General features: G+C 43.7%; 1 protein-coding gene across 1 annotated transcript; it reads left to right on the top strand.

Moving 5' to 3' along the window:
* Window positions 1-3,770: 3,770 nt before the first annotated feature.
* Window positions 3,771-20,786, top strand: cpsf6 (cleavage and polyadenylation specific factor 6). Its single transcript, XM_030341335.1, is given in 12 exon segments — window positions 3,771-3,933; window positions 5,583-5,792; window positions 7,693-7,796; window positions 8,399-8,544; window positions 9,022-9,234; window positions 11,050-11,139; window positions 12,131-12,183; window positions 12,185-12,630; window positions 13,276-13,391; window positions 14,078-14,228; window positions 14,467-14,675; window positions 19,069-20,786. Coding segments are annotated over 11 exon segments (1,776 nt in total). The 5' UTR covers window positions 3,771-3,873; the 3' UTR covers window positions 14,654-14,675; window positions 19,069-20,786.
* The last annotated feature ends 656 nt before the right edge of the window (window positions 20,787-21,442 follow it).

Raw genomic sequence — 21,442 nt, 5'->3', positions numbered from 1 at the left:
CCTCCCATCCCCTCCTCCTCACCTCCCCGTACAAACGTGAATGTCACCTGAATGCAAGATGGAATAACATCGGTCATAAAACCAGCACGGCTCAACGTCTGGTTAGAAAAGTGTAGCTCAAAAATAAATATGGTAAAAGAGTGATGAAGCCTTATGGAGGCAATAAGCTCAACACAAATGTTAAAGTATTTGTGTCAACTAAACAGTTAGAACAATGGATTTATAGTTCGGCTTTTGGACTTATTTTTCTTTGACAAGGCCAGTCAAGATTAGATCACGCCATGGAGAGCTGATTCTGTTCATTGCTGAAAGGTTTATGGGATCAATTATGCAGTTTTCCAGTTGAGCCTTCTCCAAAGATTGACGCAGACTTCCCCGGCCCAGGCTTGATGTCCTACACATTGTTCGATGAGCACTCAATAACAAAGGCAAGGCAAGGCAAGGCAAGGCAACTTTATTTATATAGCACTTTTCATACACAAGGCAGACTCAAAGTGCTTCACATATAAACATTGTCATACAATAAAATAAAATAATAGATAAGTAAAAGAAAAACATATGCAAAGAAATGGTTAATATAGAAAAAGGCATTTTAGTATTAAAATAGAAAATAAAGGGCAAAGTTAAAAAAAGCTTTTTAGAAAGTGCAATGTATTTAAGATTTTAGCAGAAAGCTATAGCAAACATAAAAGTCTTCAGTCTTGTTTTAAAGGTGCTCAGAGTTGGGGCAAGTCTTAAATCCTCTGGGAGTTTATTCCAGCTATTTGTTGCATAGTGACTAAATCCTGCTTTCCCATGTTTTGTGTTTACTCTGGGGATAATTAACAGATTGGTCTCAGAGGATCTTAGTGGTCTAGAAGGCTGATGTAGTGGAAGCATATCAGTTAAATATTTTGGGCCTAAACCATGTAGGGATTTATAGGTTAGCAACATGATTTTAAAATCAATTCTCTGACCTACAGGAAGCCAATGTAACGATTTCAGAATTGGTGTAATATGATCAAATCTTTTGGTCTTTGTTAGAACTCTAGCAGCAGCATTCTGAACAAGCTGAAGCTTCCTCAGAGTTTGTTTTGGAAGACCTGTGAGGAGACCATTGCAGTAATCAAGCTTACTAGTGATAAAGGCATGTACAAGTTTTTGTAAGTCTTCGGTGGACATGAGCCCTCTAAGTCTTGCTACATTTTTAAGGTGATAATATGCCGATTTTGTAACTGATTTGATGTGACTGTCAAAATGTAAATCTGAATCCATGATAACCCCTAGATTCCTGGCTTTGATTGAGGTTTTCAGGGACAGAGAGTGAAGGTGTTGGGTTACTTTAAGCCTTTCCGTTTTAGGACCAAATACAATTATCTCTGTTTTGTCCTCATTTAGTTGAAGGAAATTTCGGCACATCCATTCCTTCACTTGCTCAATGCAGTGGCACAGCAGATCTATGGGCCGATAGTCATTTGGTGATAGCGATACATAGATTTGCGTGTCATCAGCATAGCAATGATGGTCAATATTGTTATTTTGCATGATTTGCCCTAGTGGGAGCATGTAGATGTTGAATAAAGAGGGTCCTAAGATCGAACCTTGTGGGACTCCACATGTCACGTTGGTTGATTCTGATACAAAGTCGCCAATGGAAACAAAGTAGTTCCTATTTTGAAGGTAGGACCTGAACCAATTTAAGACAGTGCCTGAAAGCCCCACCCAGTTTTCTAACCTTTCCAGAAGTAATGTATGGTCTACAGTGTCGAATGCAGCACTGAGGTCAAGTAGCATTAGTATTGAGGTTTTGCCAGAGTCTGTGTTAAGACGGATGTCATTTACAACTTTAATAAGGGCGGTCTCAGTGCTGTGCAGGGGTCGAAATCCTGATTGGAAGGTGTCATAGCAACCAGTTGATGCCAGGGAGTGATTTAGTTGCTGGAGGACAACTTTCTCAATGATTTTACTTATGAAGGGTAGATTTGATATTGGTCTGTAGTTGTTAATAATAGAGGCATCTAGGCTCCGCTTTTTTAAAAGGGGTTTAATAACTGCAGTTTTCAAAGCTTTTGGGAACTTGCCTGACTGGAGAGAGTTGTTAACTATCTGCAATATGTCTACTGCTAGGCAGTCGAAAACATTCTTAAAGAGGTTGGTAGGTATAGTATCAAGGCAACAGGTGGATGGCTTTAGTTGTGTCACAGTTTCCACAAGATTTTGAGAGTCTATGACATTAAAGCATGCCATCCTTGCCACGTAATTTTTGCCTGAACAGGGTGGTAGTCCAACATTTTTGTTTGACGTGGAGATATTGATGGCGCGTCTGATACCTTCAATTTTATCAATATAAAAAGCTGCAAACTCATTGCATTTCTGCGTGGAATGGAGATCAGGTGGAATTTCTGTTGGGGGGTTGGTCAGTCTGTCAACAGTTGCAAATAGGGTTTTTGCATTATTAGTGTTGGTTTTAATGATATTGGAGAAAAATGTTTCTCTAGCATTTTTTAACTCTAAATTGTAGGCACGGAGGCTCTCTTTATAGATATCATGGTGAATATGAAGTTTTGTTTTACGCCAGATGCGTTCAACCTTCCTGCATTCCTTTTTCTGTGCTGTTACAGAAGCAGCTTTTCTCCAGGGTGCCTTTTGCTTTCCAGAAATCGTTTTAACCTTATAAGGTGCAATGACATCTATGACTTTCAAAATTTTCAAATTAAAGTTTTCTACAAGATCATCAGCAGAACATGGGTTTAGAGGTGGTAGCAAGGAGATGGCCTTTTTAAAAAGTACATTAGAATCTTCATTGATATACCGTTTTTTGACAGTGTTTGATTTTGTCTGTATGTCGGGAATAAAAGATATGTTAAAGAAAACACAAAAGTGGTCAGACAAGGAAGGATCAGTCACAGAGAGATCATAAACATTGAGGCCCTTTGTGATAACCAGGTCTAGAGTGTGCCCCTTGCAATGAGTAGCCTCTTTCACATGTTGAGACAGTTCAAATGTGTCCAAAATGGTAAAAAGTTTTTTTGCACACTTGTCATTCAAATCATCAGTATGAAAATTGAAGTCACCAGTTATAACTAGACAGTCAAATTCTGTGGAGATGCTAGACAATAATTCTGTGAATTCATCGAAAAAATTTGCAGAATATGTGGGTGGCCTGTAAATAATTAATAGGAGAACTCTGGGGGAGCATTTCAATACAGCACTAAGGTATTCGAACGATGGAAAATCACCAAATAACATCTGTTTCCCCTGAAATACATTTTTAAATATAGCAGCAACCCCTCCACCTCTTTTTCCAGATCTACATGCATCAAAAAAGTTATAGTCGGGAGGAGCTGTCTCTATCAGAACGGTTGCACTGTTATTTTGTTCCAGCCATGTTTCAGTTAAAAACATAAAATCCAGTTTGGAAGTGTTAATAAAATCATTAACTAAAAATGATTTGTTATTAAGAGACCTCACATTAACAAACCCATATTCATGAATGGCTTAGCTGCTGACTCTTACCCTAACCCTTTATTTTGTAATAACAGACGTCTCACTACATTAACTATTCACCAGAGGATGGTTTCCATCCGTCCCAGTGCCTTAAATTCTAGATGTCCCTAGCACTAGGTCAGTAGGATACAGGGTCAAACTGCTGGTCCGTTTTCGGAGTTAGGTCCATCCTTTTGGCCTAATTTAATCAAAATAGCAGGATGAGGAAACACATTTACATAAAATCACTCTGCGCAGTAAAAGACATGTCATTGTGTAAAGTGAACCCCTCACAGTGACCGCAGGGGGAGCTGGTGGGCTTGCTCCGTCCTCATTGTGAGGCTGTCTGCAGGCGGCGCACCAGACTCCATAGGCTCCGACCGCACGGCGGAGAAGGCGGCGTGGAAAATGGCGGACGGTGTCGACCACATCGATATCTACGCCGACGTAGAGGAGGAATTCACACAGGTATTCAATAGTTTCTTCGGCGAAACGGGCCATGATGTATCATCAAGTTTATTATTCGCGTTGTTTGGACTCTTTGTAATCGTCTGCGGGTGGTGATCTCGGACCAGACCTACTAGCAGAGGCCGCGACTGTCGTTTTATCCTCCAAGAATGGGATTAATGGCGTGGAAATAGGAAGATACGATCGGTTATCTGCAAAAAGAAGCATTTTAACAGCGAATCACGTAATTGCATGGCGGAACTTGTTCATTGCAAACGAAAGGAGGTCCCATATGTTGTGTAACGCGGCGCCTCGCTGAAGGCCTCCGCCGCGGCGTGGCCTCCGGTGGCGCGCTACTGCCGATCCATTGTTGTCCGCCTCCGAGCTGGTCCACGGAGCCGGGATGGGTCTTGCAGCTGGAGACCAGGGGTTTGGCATCAAAAAAATAACACCGGTGTTGCTTTGACCCACTAGTTTGGTGGATAATTGCTGCGTAAAGGCTCACATTGACCGCTTTCTCGAGTGTTGTTAACGCTTCACCTTTCGGGACACACCCCCGTCTCAGCCATGATAACTTATCGATTGATCTGTGTTTGTCCTCTACAATAACTTTAAGTACTCGATCATAAAAATACTGCAACCACGACATGGATGTGTACTGTGTTTAGAAGTGTTTTATTAGCTCTGTAGCACTGATCGGCTCAAACATGTTGAATCCAGTCCATACATCCTGGAAGTGGAAAGCTGTGGAGTTTGTTACGATTCTGTATGCATGCACTTCTATCTTAAATGATTGCATTTTAACATGGTGAACTATATACAATGATACAACCAGTTATATTTGTGTTTTAGCGAATACACGAGTTACTGGCAGTCTTAGTTCGGCGCAGAAGTGCAGACCGAATCCTTGGATATTGGCAGGATATCGTTCATAACCTCAAAGATGTTTGCCTGATTTCATCCAAAAGCACCCGACACAAGGCTGATTAGTTGTTCCCTTTCTTTTCTCGATTCTATAGTACTCTTAATTAACCTAAATAATACAGCGGTACTGGACTTGGCAGCTATACCCGGGCATTAAGAAATACCAACGCTGTGATTCAATACCGTCAAAAATAATAGAGACGCTTCTCTCTATTACAATTTTTTCCGACTAGTCGTATATTATATTAGGTTATGCATTTTGGCCACTTTTCGAAGTAGGAATATAATTAAGTAGATGCATTTGGCGTTGTATTGTGGTTGAGATTGGCCTGGTAGGCGGAGCTCCTATTGTATTATAACAGCCCGCCCGAAATCTTCTGGCATCGAAACTGAAAGTGCCATTTAAATTAGCCTATCGCTACTGTGGCGGTGCATTTGAATAATCACACATTTTGATTCAAGTTGATTCAGTTTGAAGATAAATATATTTTTAGTTTCGATATAGGATATAAAACGGATATTCACGGACATTCATAGCGATCTGGCTCAGGGAACAAACTAAAAACATAGGAGACAGGAATTGCCAGACGGCTTCGCTTCAAAGCCCAATATTTATTATCCGGGAGACGATATGTATAAAATCTGAGCAAAACATATCCAAGTAGTTTTGGTGTACGTCCAACAAGTGCTTTAAAGGTTCCATTCCCATAATGCCTCACTCCACTTCCCACCCTGTCTTCTACTAGGAAACGGACTACCCCGTCCACGAGCAGATCGACCTGTACGATGATGTCATCTCCCCATCGGCCAATAACGGCGACGCGCCCGAAGACCGCGACTACCTGGACGCTCTACCGGCCCCCGGAGGGGCGGAGGGCGGGAAGAGTGCCCCCCCCAACGTGGTCTACACCTACACGGGCAAGAGGATCGCCTTGTACATCGGAAACCTCACATGGGTACGTCCCTAAGTTCACTAAGGCCTCTGTCACACTAAATTTGTACCGGCTGCCAAATTTGTACCGGGCGCGTCATCCATACGTAATCCATTCCAAACCTGCCTGTCAGCAGATGATCGCGTCGTCCGTTGCCGGGCAGGTTTCAAAGAACATTCGCGCTCATGTTGCCAAAGACGAAATAACATAATACAGTTAACGGATTGCTAGATAATGTAATGTTTTGTTGGGTTCCTTAATAAACACACGATGTATCTTGGAACAGACATCAACATGCAGCGCGCCAATCCAACTGCGCATGCTCCGTGTGACGGTCTAATAACTGATGTTGATATAACACTTGTTTTTACTTTATATTTGTATTGTATTTAATTGTTTAATCAAATTTAGCAAGTAAACTGAGTGTTTAAAGCAGGTCAAGGACGAAATAGCACAATACAGATAACGGATCGCTAGATAGAAGGTTCGCGAATGTTCACGTCATTCAACGCGATCGTCCGTTGCCAGGCAACGGACGAAGCAATCATCTGTTGCCAGGCAGATTTGGAGTGGATTACGTATGGATGACGCGCCCGGTACAAATTTGGCAGCCGGTACAAATTTAGTGTGACACCGCCTTTATACATAGCAGGGTGTTCAGAGACACAAATATTTCCCCCCCTCCGTTTTCAAAAATAACATCGTGCACACCATCGTTTTCAAAAAAGTTGTCATTTACATCAACCCCCGTAAATACGCCGTCGCCATCTTCACAATTCACACTAAATTCAATAAAGAACATTTGGTCAAGCAAATGTTCTTTTTGTGATCATTCTGCGCGCGCATCCGCCGTGTTGATAAACAAATAATCCCTCGATATGGCGCAAGGTTCGTTCGTATGGACAGACAGCGGGCGCTCACATGACGTTAAGCATTTTCCGGCGCATAATGTGACGCTTGAGAACCTAAAACCCTGTTTCTCCCAGTTCACACGACAACACATAACCGGCGTTATCAGTACTCTCCACTTTGGCCGGAGTTTTTAGAAATCATCGTTTTCTGTGATTAAAAACTGGGTTTTCGTGTAAATGAGAGGCCAAACCGCGTGGGAGTATCTGCGTTTTCCCTTCGTGTAAACGGGGCCTAAGTCAACCACACAACGACCATTAAAGTGTTGCATTTAGCCCATTCATGGTTTACCCGTACACAACGTTCACCTCGTGTGGACAGACAGTCTGCAGGCCTTTCTTTTTTAAAGTCCAGTAGCACCAGAAAACAGCTTTGTGCAGTCGTGTGCTAATGTGTGTTTCGCAGCTAGGGGTGAATGAGAGGTCGCACAGCTGTGTTTACTTGCGGTGCAGTGTGTGAATATAGTTGGCTTTTGATGGCATGAAGGTGTGCAGTTGTATCGCCACCGTTTTGGATAGCAACTTTCTCAGAAAGAGGGCATGCCCGCTTTTAGTTATCAAACAGGGAAACTACCTTAAAACCAACATTTCAAAAACATGGCTGTATTAAAGAATGACCACCCACTTATCCTTATCTCCCGAAAGTTGAAGGAATGATTAATGACAAAATAATGTGATTAAATGTAATTGCATTGTATTCAGGCTTCAATCAGTACCAAAACAATACCCTGTGAACACACTTGATGACTAATCTCATAATTATCTTATCAACTGATCTGAAAAAGTATATTGTTATAGATTTTGTCCGTATCGTCCAGTCCTTGCATCAGCATTCCACACTCCCCTCTATATTGTATGGCTTGACCATTTTTTTAATTGAGGCTAGTCTTTCCATATTTCATAAAATGCCCATTAGTATGTTTGGCATCGGACATTTGTTCAATGCGTCTCAGCGTTCAGTCGTTTCACTGTTATGTGCACATCATTTAACTGATGTATTTTCTCCTCACCAACAGTGGACAACAGATGAGGACCTAACGGAAGCCATCCGGTCGATAGGCATCACAGACGTCCTGGAAATCAAGTTCTTTGAGAACCGCGCCAATGGGCAGTCTAAAGGGTGAGGTTCCACGTTATATTCCAAAACAACGAATATAGTTGAGAGCGTATACTAGCATGTAACCTCACACCCATTGCACTCCACTTATACAAGAGGTGGCATCCTCAAAGATCTTTTAGGGTTTGGGAAATTGTATTCACTAAGACTGTAATGTGTTAACAAATGGATATTAATTGTGACGTCTTTATAAATGAATACGAGTGTTTAAAGGTGACATTATACCCCCAGGTGGGAGTGTGATTAGCCGTTGCAAGCCGTTTTGAAAAGCAGCCTCTTCTGACATCACTAGTGGGCAGCTAGATGTATGGCGGATAGTTGAGCAACGTTTGCTACAGTCCACCGGGTAGGCTGGTCTATCCAGAACACATCTATTTAGACACACCGGTTGTGATGTCACTAGAGGTAGATTTTCGAAACTGCTTGTTATGGCTAAGCACACTCACACCTGGCGGTATAATATGTCAACTTTAAGTATCCACACACACAGTGATTACCTCGCGCCCTCCCCTCATCGGGGGAACTCCTTCCATCATGGAGCCTCTGCCAGGTGCTTCAGCTGTTCCTCCACAGTGTTGTGACGCTCGCTCTCTGCCTGGTCCCAGGTTCGCCCTGGTGTGTGTGGGCTCGGAGGGCTCGTCCAGGAAGCTGATGGAGCTGCTGTCCAAGAGGGAGCTCCACGGGCAGAACCCCATCGTCACGCCCTGTAACAAACAGTCCCTCAGCCAGTTCGAGATGCAGTCCAGGAAAAGTAAGTGGCGCTCCTGGGGAAATCACATCCGAAGGCCCTGATGTGCTATCGGTCAACAATGCCACGCGAACGATTGAGTCCCATCTCGCCGTGCCTAGTGTCGTAAAACGTTGGAACAGCCCACAATTTACAGCGACTATATTGTCCCCTGTCCAAATGGACTCGTTCTGTGGCCCATAAGAAAGGGCATATTTCCGTTCAAGTATATCAGGGCCTTGATGTTCGCGCTGAAAGCAGAAGCTTTCTACTGCCATTTGCAGAACTGGAAATAGTCAGTTTGTACTCGGGTGTGTTCTCCACGTCTATCTTCGTCGGCCTGCGTTACTGCGCTGGTCGCCGCGCAAAAACCGTGTTCCGCTAAAACCAGACGCAGGCCTCACCTAAGATGGCGGCCCCGGGCTACGCGTGCACTGTTACCGCGACGACCCGCTCTGAGAACGTACATGCAAGTTAGTTTTTTTTTCTTCTCCCCTCTTGGCCCCCCAGGAACGCAGTCGGGGCAGATGTCCGGGGAGGGCAAGGCCGGCCCCCCCGGTATTGGCCCTCGCGGCGACGGCCGTGGCGGTGGCGGCGGCGGCGGTGGCTTCCCCATGGGGGGCCGGGGGGGGCGCGGCCGGTTCCCCGGCCCCCCCGGCGGAGACCGCTTCCCGGGGCCCCTCGGCCCCGGGGGCCCGCCCCCACACTTCCCTGGTGAGTGTTCCCCTCGGCCCGGCTGTGCTCGGCCCCCATGTCCACGTCAGGGCTTCTTCAACTATTGGGGGTCCGTCCGACCGCGCACAGACGACTCTGAGCCACTAGGGCGTTCTGAGTGCGCGTGGTTCGAGTCCCACGGATACACTCGGATTGTCTTTTGTGTCCGGAGGTTAGAGCTTAGATCGGGCCGAGAAAATCGGCCGGGTCGGGCTTGGGCTCGATTTTCCCACGGCCCGGGTCGGGCTCGGGCAAAAAGTTAGTTTTGGCATAACCGGTTGTAATTTTTTATTTTGAGGCGGCAGGGGGTGTTTTCGCAGCTAAATGTAACAAATAAAGTAACTTGTAATCTAACTTAGTTACTTTACTAAAATCAAGGAATCAGTGAAGTAACTAAGTTACTATTTTAAGGAGTAATCCGTAATCGGATTACTTTTTCAAGGTAACTGTGGCAACACTGCCCCTGACCTAACCGAAGTCCTTGCGTATCGTTGAAGGGCTCACGTCAAGGCCACCAGGTGTGGGTGTAGACTGATCCGTCCAGCGCACATCTAGCTGGACACGGCCGTCTGTGATGTCACTATGGCACAGAGAAGGAATGATGTTCAGACGGCTTGTACCGGCTAATCACACCCCCCACCTGACGGCACGACATGAGCCCTTAAAGAAATTGTAGTTTGCTCTTCCTGCATTGATTGTCTTCTTTTCTTTTTACTCACAAGATTTCAGTTTCCGCCACCATATTCACTCATTCACTAATTTCTGGTCTATAAGGGGACGCATTTTAAAGGATTAGCGTCTTTGTAAAATGCATCACTTGGACCCTGTCCCTTACCGAGCCCTTACCACTGCCTCACTGCATGGCTGACCGTACCTGCTCAACCTTCCCTATTCGCCGTTCGTTTCTTCCCCCAGCCTCTTTAGGCATTCAGATATGCTCCGTTCTACTTACTCTCGTTTTCTAGCTACTACCGTCTTGGCTACTACCCATGACTTTCTCAGTTACTACAACTGCTATCTTCCGTACCTTCAACTACTCCCTTGGTTACTACCCACCACTATCTCAGTTACTGCAACTCAAATCTTTGTTACTTACCACTACCATCTACGATACTTCCAACTGCTATCCCGATTACTACCCACTACTCTCTTGATTACTTCCACTACTATCTTGGTTACTTCCCACTACTCTCTTGGTTACTTCCCACTACTCTCTGTTACTTCCACTACTATCTTGGTTACTTCCACTACTATCTTGGTTACTACCCACTACTCTCTTGATTACTTCCACTACTCTCTGTTACTTCCCACTACTCTCTTGGTTACTTCCCACTACTCTCTGTTACTTCCCACTACTCTGTTACTTCCCACTACTCTCTCTGTTACTTCCCACTACTCTCTCTGTTACTTCCCACTACTCTGTTACTTCCCACTACTCTGTTACTTCCCACTACTCTCTTGGTTACTTCCCACTACTCTCTCTGTTACTTCCCACTACTCTGTTACTTCCCACTACTCTCTGTTACTTCCCACTACTCTCTGTTACTTCCCACTACTCTCTTGGTTACTTCCCACTACTCTGTTACTTCCCACTACTCTCTGTTACTTCCCACTACTTTCTGTTACTTCCCACTACTCTTTGTTGGAGGGGAGGGCGCCTTCATAGAGATGTAAGCGTGGGTTCCCTCCTCTTTGCCCTAATCCCTTTAATGGTATTCCTGGCTTGTTGCTGATTGGCTTGTGCCCCTTCAGCGGGAATGGCCAGCTCGTCAGAGGGGAGTTTTGATTGGTGTGCTTTCTGCCCCTCCCCATTAGGCCAGGGGATGAGACCAGATGGCCCTCTGATGGACATGAATTTCAATCCCTTCGCGCCCGGGGGCAGGGACGGGAACTGGAGACCCAGAGGTGAAGCGCCTCCACTGATCACTCCGATCGCCTCTCTCTTTACCTCCTCCCCCCCCAGCTCACCCTGTCTCTCACATTAAACGCCCCAGCGGATCAAGCCGGAAGTTGGATTCATAAGCTAATGCTCTGCGTTTCTATATTTAAAATACAACGATTTTTAGGTTTTAACTAGTGTAGAACATAATTCTGCTACAAGGGTTTAAATACCTTCCTGAAACTCTCCAGCTCTTATTTGTGGTCAGATCTTACGTCGCGAAACACAGACGATCTTTTAGCAGATAATCAAACTGTCTCTAAACCAGGCTCCGTTGTATTGTCGGCTCAGCAGAGGCTTGTGGAACGCAGATCGTAGATACTGCTGTCGTACAGTTCGGCTCTTGTTTGAAATGCGTTTTATGAGCGTGTGTTTGTGACGACGGGTGCATGTTTTAAACTGAAAACGTTCTTCATCGGGAACGAGCCAACCAGTGAGTGTGTCCGATCAGTCCATGTCTCAAATGCATTTGAGACATGAGCTCATGAGACGAGTCATAGGCCCAATCCCATTTCTACCCCTTCCCCTTACCCCTCCCCCTTGTTTTGAAAGGGCTAAGGGTAAGGGGGGGAAAGGGGATTGGGCTCACTCGTTCGCCATGAACGTGTCTTGTCATATTTATTTTTTTTACTTCCCTTAATCGCCGGCCACACGTGTACCCACACTGTGCTGTCGTATTAACGTGTGTAACTACTGAACCATCGCCACCATTCACATCTTCTGTGCTGAGGACACCCCTTTAAGTTCTAGAGCATGCACCCCCATCGGTACCTAGCCCAGGTGTTAGTCTACGGTTCTGGCTGGGTGATGAATGAATGAATACATGAATGAATACATGACTGAATGAATGAATGAATGAATACATGAATGAATGAATGAATGAATGAATACTTTATTGTCATTGCCAGAGCAGTGAAATGATTAGATTAACCCGGCTCTTTGTGTTTGGGTTTCCAGGCGGGATGCAGGGTCCTCCCCGGCCCCCCCTCGGGCCCCCCGGTCCGCCCGGCCCCCCCGGGACCCCCCCCTCCAGGACAGGGCCTGCCCCCCCCCCTCTCGGGACCCCCCAACCGCAACGACCGGCCGCCGCCGCCGGTCCTCTTCCCCGGGCAGGTCTTCCAGCCCCCCATGGGACCCATGCCCCCCGGCCCCCCTCCCCCGGGGTACGGCCCCCCGCCCGGCCCCCCGCCCCCCCAGCAGGGGCCCCCCCCGCCGGGCCCCTTCCCCCCCCGCCCCCCGGGGCCCCTCGGACCCCCCATGGCCCTGGCCCCGCCCCCGCACATGCCGGGGCCCCCGCCGGGCGGGCCCCCTCCGGCGCCCCACGTCAACCCCGCCTTCTTCCCCCCGCCCGGGAACAACAACATGCCCCCCAACGACAACAGACGGCCCCCCGGACCCAACGACCCCTACGGGCCCCCGCCGCCCTATGAGCGGGACTACGGCGGCCCCGGTGGAAGGTAGGCGGGGGGGCGGGGCCACCTATAGACGTTAGGCCCAATCCCATTTCTACCCCTTACCCCTTACCCCTTACCCCTTCAAAACAAGGGGGATGGTTTAGGGGTAGAAATGGGATTGGGCCCAAGTCCCAATCCCATCTCTACCCCTTACCCCTCCCCCTTGTTTTGAAGGGGTAAGGGGTAAGGGGTAGAGATGGGATTGGGCCTAAGGCCCAATCCCATCTCTACCCCTTACCCCTTCCCCTTACCCCTTCAAAACAAGGGGGATGGTTTAGGGGTAGAGATGGGATTGGGCTTTAATGTATGTAATGTTTATCATCAGCAGCGTTCAAGAGCTCACGAGAGAGGAGGCCTACTAGTTTAATTTTTTATTTATTTAAAAGGGACAGCGTACATTAATCGACATGTCCATTGCATAGGACGTGTGAATGTACCAGCTTTACTGTTGGATAGATTTGTATTAATCTCTCGGTTTCAAAATGATTCCCCAAACCAAGAACGGCCTTTTATTGTATCGTTTAACTGAATACGTTGAGCCCTCCGATGAACGCGTGGTTATTTGGTGTTCTTGCATACGGCCTGTTCGCCCGTGCCGTCTGATTGGTCGGTGGTTCCTTGGGTTAACTGGTTCTCCGTGGTGCGCAGGGAGATGGAGGTGTCTCGGACCCCGCTGAGCGAGGCGGAGTTCGAGGAGATCATGAACAGGAACAGAGCAATCTCCTCCAGCGCCATCTCAAGAGCCGTGTCCGACGCCAGCGCAGGTGAGAGGAACCTCCGTTGATCGAAGCCCCTGAGGAATTAAAGGTCCCGTGACACGCCACCAGTTGTGAGTGTGATCAGCCGTTACAAGCCTGGGATCGATCGGGGATCGATAGATCAGTCTACCAGCCTACCCGGTGGACTGTAGCAACTGTTGCTCATCTATCCGTCAAACATCTAGGTGGACACGCCCACTTGTGGCCGTGTCCACCTAGATGTATGATTTTCAAAATCAGCTAACCATACTCACACCTGGTGGTATCTCACGTCACCTTTAAATGGTTGCATACCGGACCTAACTGGTTGATGACTCAGAATACAAGTGGATTTGCATGAATATCATCTGCGGCCACTCAAAGAACATTATATGTTAAATTCACTTGAGCACTGCAAAGCTTAGTTGATTAATTGATCAGTCGATCGATTAATAAATCTCAAAAAATACTGATAATCGATGGAAGTCATTTATTGAGTAAAAGTGCTTTTGTTTTCTTGTCTGAAAAAGCACACTGATTTAAGATATCACTTTGCACTCTGGTAACTTTCGACAAGTGTACACATTTTCAAAAGCATCAGATTAATTGAATCTGAAAATAATTGTTTGTTGCAGCCCTAGCTCACTAGAGGACTCTCTCCCTCCTAATGAACGGCCTCCCCTTAACCCCCGTTGTGTTCTCCCTGTGTTCAGCGGACTATGGCAGTGCCATAGAGACCTTGGTGACGGCCATCAGCCTCATAAAGCAGTCTAAAGTGTCTGCAGACGACCGCTGTAAAGTCCTCATCAGCTCACTGCAGGACTGCCTCCACGGCATTGAGTCCAAGAGCTACGGCTCTGCCAGGTAATAAACCCTGCCGGGACTTCTATCAGACAAATCATAAATTAAGTTATGTTAAACATACGCATATTATGTGTTTTTATGCTCTAGCTAAATGTTGAAGTTGATCACTGTCCCCACTATTTATTCATTGTGGGGAACAGAATGTAGTGTACTAACGTGATGCCTGACTAAAGGAAAAACAAGTCTTCTTAACTTTCATTCACAGTGCCCACACATCTTTTTCTTTTGACAATGCCAGACGTGAGCGCTCCCGGGAACGCGACCACAGCCGCTCTCGGGAGAAGAGCCGGCGGCACAAGTCCCGCAGTCGGGACCGCCACGAGGACTACTACCGCGAGCGCAGCCGCGAGCGCGACCGCCACCGCGAGCGCGACCGCGACCGGGACCGCGAGAGGGAGCGCGAACGCGAGTACCGCCACCGCTGAGGAGCCTCGCCGGGTAGGAGAGGTGTGTACGACCATCCATACCTGGGGCCTGCCGCCCGCTTCCCCCTTCTTCTCTTCCATTCCAGATGTGTTTCTCTGTTGGTCTGTGCTGCGGCCGCCCACAGGCGCCGTCCCGCCGCGGCAATAGTCCGTCGGCCTCTCCGGGGGCTTGTGTTGGGGGGGCCGTGCGCTGTGGCTCGGGCAGCCGATGGTCTTTCTTTGCTTGCACGCCCTCAAAGCCCCCTCCCTCGCCTCACCGAGAGGCAATTGGTTAAAAAAAAAATAGCTCGGACAAGGTGATGTGGGGGGGGGGGGGGGGGGGGGGGAACGTGCGTGTGTTGGGGGTGTTGATGCGGGTCGCTGTAGAGTCGTTAGTACAACGACTTCTCGATGAGTGGATGTTAAGTCTCCAGGAATGGTCTCGGCTCTGATTGAAGGGTCCCGTGTGTTGGGAGGGGTATGCAAGCAAAGAAAGACTCGGGGAACAGGATGGCTACAGGTAAGTCAAAGGTAAGTTTTTGCTTGTACCATATCCACAGTCTTTCTGTATGTCCAGAATGTTTTAGATATTTATTGCAATGTGTCATGTATTTGTTGCCGTTGACATTTCTTGACTTATGAAAGTATGTATTTTAAAGGACGGGTGCAGGTTTTTTTGCCAACCAAAACCCCATTTGCCGTGGACTGCCATGGTTGTTGTAAGGTAACAGATCAGTGGGAAGTCAGAATTCAAAGCCCTGACTTTCCCGTCACGACACTGGTTTGAGGAAATTTTAGTCATAAAAGCGATTAGCGATTGAATCCACCCATTTTTTATTTTGCGGCTACTTCCTTTAAAAGCAGTAAATATAAGATATTCTAATGTTTTGAATGGGGTTTTGGTTGCAGAGTAAAGAACCTTTACTCCAGTCCTTGACTGTAACAACTTGATGGCTGTACTATTCATAATAATCTTGCCTGTAGAAATTCACAATGTGGGTCCATTCTGACTTATACACTACAGTTCACAATGGCTGGGAAATCTTAAAATGATTTACAAGACATAAGGTCAGAGGATGAGTGAGAACCTTATGTATTATTTAAAGTGATGCGCCAAGATGTCTGTAAATTTCGTCTTACACAGATTCAGATTTGTTGTTTAATTCCACATTGATCATTGTGCGTCCAGAAGGGGATGACCATGCAATTTCCTGTTCATGTGTGGAACTCCGCTTCTGGGCATATGATGATTATTTGGAATTAAGCAACCCGTCTGAATCTGGGTAAAACCGATGCCAATTTCGTCCTCAATCTCAGCTTATCCCTTTAGGGAAGAAGATAATAGATCATAACCATCTAGCATTTGAGTCAGGCTCTTGCTGTAATCATTAAGTTATTTGTGTAACGTATTATTTGCTGGTTTAATGGCGGGGGGGAAATATTTTAAGATTTGCCAGCCGAACAGAACTGCCTTGTCCCTTGGCTTTAGGCAATGTGCATCAGCCTTGTGAATCTTTGTTTAGGTCATATTGGTATTAATATGATGAGCTCTTTATCTGCCTCTTGGACTATTGGTGTCATTAAGCAATGTTATGCAATATTTAGGTTAATGTGTTTTTAAATGTGATCCTACCACAATATCCACTGCATTGTAAATTTGACACTAAAACTCACTCAGAATATATTTTTTATTAATGTATTGTTGGGGATTGGAATTTATAGTTTGTGTTGTTCTTTGTACAGAGGGCTAGAATTTCACAGGCATAGTGCTAAGAATACAGATGAGAATATAAACGAAAAAAGACTGAAATGAGAATCTGTGTAGTTTCATGAACCAGAGAAAAAGTTGTAAAATAATAAATGTAAAGGCAGTCAAGGGATTTTTTGAAAACCTGATGAACAGCAATTATATTGTTTGTTGCTTTTGACAATCAAGTCCATCTTAACATGTACAATTTGCCGGAAGCCTTTCATATATATACTGATAAGTTAATATTCCTATTTCTGTAATCGGGCCTGACAATCTGCTTTTGTCTGTTGCGTATTGTAGCTTTATTGTTGTCGTTTTGTAGTGTATTGGGACTCTGCTGCCATCATTTCAGTTATACAAGTTCACGTCCATTTCAAAGTCAGTCAGGAAGTCTTAGGAAACGTAAGGACTTGGTAAAAGTCAAAATGTTGGTCCCTCTTATCGTACTTTGCAATCAAAGTTGAGGCCATGGAACATTAATGTGGCATTTCATGATGATCTGTCTGTGATGTTGGTTCACATTCTGTATATAATGGAAAGGACAATAAAAGGTATTGGATGAATTGAAAAAAAACATAAATTGTACTGCAATTATAATTGTCTGTAGCGCAAGGTTTGGTCAGTTTATTTTATTTGTGTATTCGCCGTTGGCTGGTAATTGGTGTTCATTTCTAAAAGGTGCCAGGTTAGGTGATGGGCATTCTCAGTTAACACGGGCCAGTCTTATGTTGGTCTCACTGGGTAGGTTGCCATTACTTACATTGACACATAATAACTTATAATAAACAGCAAGGATATATCTTTTATTTAACATCTGTAAAATAATTAGCTCATATCTCACATGTTGATAGAAAATCTTTAGTGAAGAATACCTAGCTGATCAGTTTTTTCCACGTCTATATGATCACCGGTATGTTTCGTCTGTTGAGGTCCTTATCACTGATTATCACATCCAAGTTATATATTCAACATTACATCCTAGTTGTGTAGTTGCTGAAGTGTAACTAACTGTAATGATCAACAACCTTTTTTTATGGGTTTATTCCTAAAAGAAACGTTTCTGCATGCATGCATTATTCTTGTATGTTTATGTAATCAAACACATTTTCGTCCTCACAAAGTTTGTGTTTCATGTTTATGTCCGTCTCCCTAATCCTCAGTCTGTTTCTATAGTTATGCGGAGCACTGTTTTGTACCCAGATGAGTGACTTGATGCCTTTTTTTCAGTCTTGTGTGTAGGTGTGTTTGTCCTGGGGGTCGCTGATTAATCTCATTCAAATATACCTTTATTGATCTTACCTGGGGCAAACGGGCACAATCTTATCAGCTATGGAGACCACTTTATCTGGGTGTATTCTCCCCACAAAAAAAGTTTGTGTTTAATGGAATGTAAAGATGTGTCGTATGAATATTGCCTTCATCAGGGAACAATCTTTCTGAATAGGGTTAAATTAAATTGTAGATAAAGAAGGAAGACATGGCAGTAAGACGGACATTGAAAACATTGGTTTAATATCTGACAGGATAATAACGTTTGGCCCTGGTTCGTCGACTACTTATATATTTTGTCCTTTTTCTGCTTTGTCACTTAAATAATTTACATGCATTGGTAAGAAATAATTTGTGGCGAATGTTTAGCATAAAGGGAAAGAAAATGATTCTGGTTTTTGTTTGAGTTAGTTTTATAATCTCTGACTAATACAATTTGAATTGATATTGAGTGACTTAATGGGCAATAGGTTTGGAGTTTAAAGGGTATCCCACCTCTAGAACGTCACTAAGTTGAAATCAGACAATTTAAGATAATCGTAACAATTGACAAAATTATAATTGGACAATGAAATTGTAATAAAATGTTTGGGTACTCTAAGGTAACCTTTCATCTCAACTTTTTAAAGTTGAATGTGAAACGTAGAAAAACCTTGTGTGCCGTGCATGCAGAAATAAAACAAAGTAAGGTGCCAATTAAGGTACTAACCACAAATGTTAAAGTTCAAAAACAAAAGATGTTGCAATATGTCTTGTGTTATGAAGAACCCTACCTAGGGATTTATTTTTCATTGTTATACACAAATAAATATTTAATTTGAAGACAACGTTGATTTGTCAAAATTGTTAATTGAACAGAAAGGCTGAAAACCAAATCCCCCCCTATCAATGGACTCGTGTTAATGTCCACAGTATTAAATAAGAAGTCCTTAAAATAGTACCAATACGACACCTTTCTGATGATGATGCCTACAGATAAAGTAAACTTAAAGCAAAGCTAGTGACATTTTGAAGCAGGTTCCACTGCCCTGACCTGTGACGACTGTACATGTACATTATTATTCTAATGGGTCCAAAAAGACATTGGCTGAAGTTCAGATGTGCATGACAACTTATTTATCTGTCTGTTCAAGGGTAGGGGGCTATACATACTCACTCAGTCATTTACTTTTCCCAATTTCAAGTCTAGCAAACTCGAAACCATTAAATATAAAATACAATTGATCTTGAAGTCTTTTTAATTCTAAACCTAAAGGCACGTCACATTTTCACATAGCTGGCTGATCGTGTATCTCCCCCCCCTCCCCTAAATTCTATGGCTGAATCCATTTGTAGTCTAGAGATGCAATGTGCAGTGTATTTGAATGTTGGGCTTCCTCGAAACCAAACTCCACCCTCCATTTTGAAACCTTTTCAGCTTGCAAGGATCAGGGATGGAAGGAATGGGACAAGAGGAAGGATTAGCACCACGGCACCACATCAGCCCCCTGCTCAGCATGGCTGAACTGGAGCACAACCCGCCCGCCTCCTCAGTCTCTCCTGCATGCATCTCTGTGTGTCTGTCCATCTGGTCGCCTTGCTCAGAACGGTGGTTGGAAAGCCCCCCCCCCCCCTCCTCCTCGTGTGTAAGGCTATATTATCTTAAGATCTATACTCATGGCTACTTAAGTTAAAGTAAAAAAGAAAAAACTTTCCACAAAGCCCTTTTATTTTTTATGATGTTTTATTTGAAATCTGAAAGATAAAGTACCTGTGTGATTCTTTTTTTTTTTCTTGTTTTTTTGTGCAAAGTACCGAAAACATTGACGAGCCTGCACGATGCTTTAAAGTAAAGATGAGCTTGTCATACTTGGTTTTCTTTTCCCGCTCTTTGTCTTGCTGACCTGTGTACATTCGTCGGTTTCTGAATTGTTTTTATAGGGTACCAGGTTTTTTTTGGATCTCTTCTTTCCTCATTCCCGTCGATTACTTTCATGGTTAGGATGATGTTTGTAAATGTCTCTGCTTTTGATGATTAAAACTAGATTGTGTTGTAATAAAACTGTTTACTGTGGTCCACTTATCATGGTGAATTTCTCTTTTAAGTGAGTCATTTATATTAAATGTGTATGTTTGCTTTGTTTTACATGTTTGTGTTGAGCCTCGTACCGTTAAGCTGACAAATATGGTACTGCAAGTATTAGTAACAAACATGTCATGGTTTTTATTGCATTTTTTAAATTGAATTGAACTTCTGTGAATTTTTTACAATAACTATTGGTCAGGGATTCGAATATTAGCAATCATTTTGCCATACTTTTTTACATTTCATACCCTTGCTGTTTTGGCAATAACTGCTCTGAAAAAAAATGGTATACATCACTGCGTATCTTATCTTTATTTTTGGGTTCAGGATAACTTTAAGGCCAACTCATCTGGTCCAAACTTTGGTTTTGTAGTTTTCTTTATTTGTTTTTGTTTTTTTTATTTTTTATTTCTTCCTCTTAAAGAAAAGTAGGCATGTAACCTGTTGAATAGTTCAACATTGTGTGTATACATGTAGACATGGGTACATACTGGTAATTTGGATAAATTGTGTTTTTATATTGCAGTTCTTCAAAGTAATGCCACCCCATACTGAATGTATTGTAGGTTTTTGATACTCCAAACATATTCGGTTATTGGTCATTTTGATGGTTTCTAAGAGCATACACAAATTGCTGGTGAATTTGGATTTTACTACCATACATACCAAAATATGCATTGTATGTATCCACATATTCTCAGGAGGAGTGAGTTGTAATGAAAGCTTTGGAAGTCATTTCTAATGTTATATTTACGAGCACAGCTCACTCTAAACTTTTATGTGACAATGTGTTTCAAATACGTTGTAACTCACTCTATACGTTGGTCTTAAATTGGGACGTCAGTCAAAAATAGTGTCAAGAATATAAATCATGCTCACAGTAAGTTAAACCTTGTGATGATGGCATGGATTGGGGAAAAGGTTTTATAATGAAATCCTCAGGTGAAATGGCTAAGTTAAAATGCTTGACATTTTGAAAAGCATAGGATATACAATCTGGCTTTTTAACCGGTACCAAAGTATTTGATTTAAAAAAGAAAACGAATAAAATGACTTCCTTTTAAATATCATTTTTTTTATTCTAAGCAATCATTTAAATGTTTATTTTGTATAAGCTAAAGTCATTCATGGTGGTCAGTATTTTTATTTTTTAGGCTGTGTTTGTGCATTAGTTGTGAACAATTTATATTTGAGCATAGCTAATGTGAAATCATTCAATTTATGTGGTTTCAGAAAACTCATTTGTGACAAAGGTATTTTGAGTGAGCTTCAGTAATATCCAAATTTTTAACTGTTTTGTATTTTTTATTGAGAACAAGGACGCATGGATTTTTTATATCTATTTTTGTAAGGGGTCAAAGTGAGAGCGGTTACTACAACTTTGAAGGACAATTTGTCAAATTAGAAAATTGTGAACGGATTGATATTGTCTATGGTCTATTACCTTTAACAAATGGGTTTTCCATGATTTAGACTTTGCAGCAGTATGGTTTCCAGGTTCTGACGGAATTCACCTGTGAAAGGTAAGTGTTGATATTCTGCAGAATAAAAAATTGGCTGAATGGGTTAAATTGCCTGAATGTTTACCAGCTGAATACAGCTCCCGATTATGTTTATGAAGATAACATGTAATCGAGATTAATCGATGCAATTAATAACCACAAGTAAACCCTACCCTACGGGGCCGAATAAATGGTCCTATTCTGGAAAACTGCATTGTTTGTTT

The sequence above is a fragment of the Gadus morhua genome, chromosome 19, assembly GCF_902167405.1.
Source record: "Gadus morhua chromosome 19, gadMor3.0, whole genome shotgun sequence".
In the NCBI taxonomy this organism is placed as follows: domain Eukaryota; kingdom Metazoa; phylum Chordata; class Actinopteri; order Gadiformes; family Gadidae; genus Gadus; species Gadus morhua.
Note: the sequence above shows the minus strand (reverse complement) of the source record. Positions and strands in the feature narration are given on the sequence as shown.